This window comes from Hyalella azteca, unplaced genomic scaffold (assembly GCF_000764305.2).
Source record: "Hyalella azteca isolate HAZT.00-mixed unplaced genomic scaffold, Hazt_2.0.2 contig17673, whole genome shotgun sequence".
Taxonomy (NCBI): domain Eukaryota; kingdom Metazoa; phylum Arthropoda; class Malacostraca; order Amphipoda; family Hyalellidae; genus Hyalella; species Hyalella azteca.
The window spans coordinates 16,213-17,083 of record NW_025947448.1 but is presented as its reverse complement, the minus strand read 5'-3'; the positions used below and the strand labels follow the sequence as shown (position 1 = coordinate 17,083).

General features: G+C 40.4%; 1 protein-coding gene across 1 annotated transcript in view; it reads right to left on the bottom strand.

Annotated features, from left to right (window-relative positions):
• Positions 1-781: 781 nt before the first annotated feature.
• LOC108671087 overlaps positions 782-871 on the bottom strand; it is a 5,510-nt gene continuing 5,420 nt past the window's right edge. The window contains exon 6 of the mRNA XM_018158567.1: positions 782-869. Within this exon, the coding sequence (XP_018014056.1) occupies positions 782-869 (88 nt within the window). The remainder of the gene's footprint in view (positions 870-871) is intronic.

Sequence of the window (871 nt, the reverse complement as noted above, 5' to 3'; positions counted from 1 at the left end):
CAGCACGTGGGCGGACATCAGAATGGGGCGGATGGGCAAATAGAACTCTAAAACGGTAACTATTGTAAAGGTATTCGTCAACTGTGCACAACTGTACTCGTAAATAAGAGAGCGCCGCGGTGATGTAATATTAAAAGCATTAGTTCTTCATCTGCGATTCAAAATAATAAATTTTTATTCATTCAACGCCAAAGTATTGTCCGTAATAGCCTGAATTTGTATGAATTCAGTTGACTTCAACAATTCTACTATTTTTCTTCCGGTTGCGTAACATCACTAATCAATATTTCAACATATAGGCTCACAATGATTCTAAAATGTCGTATTGAAATTTCCGCTTCTCACGCTAATTATTTAACATGATGTATTTAGTTTAGTTGTCCCACTGCATAGAAGGAAACAACTGGCTTGTATAAGGAAACAACTGCATAGAAGGCCTATGAACAACTGGCTTATGCAATCAAGAACTCTGTTACCCCGAGACAGAAATTAACATTTTGGATAGATTTGTACACATGATATATCACAGATATCGTTCATTGGTCCCAAAGAGCTGTTGCCTCTAGCATAAAGCTGCAACCTATTTGGTTGAGTTTCGTTTGAAGCGAAGAATTATCGAGTTTCACGATCATCTGAAAATGTAAGAATATATGTCCGCACTTAATTCAAGTTGGCTAACCGCAAATGGACTACAAACTTGACTTGTAATGATGCGGAGTGGCTGCTGCTTGATGGAAACAGGGCGGCTTTTGTTCGGTTGTTGAAGAGTGGCGGTCGTATGTCATGCATCGGACGAGGCATCGTACCAGGAGCCATCGGACGAGGAATCGATCAAGAAATCGAGAGAGCCATCGCTGTCTTCCAGCAGACT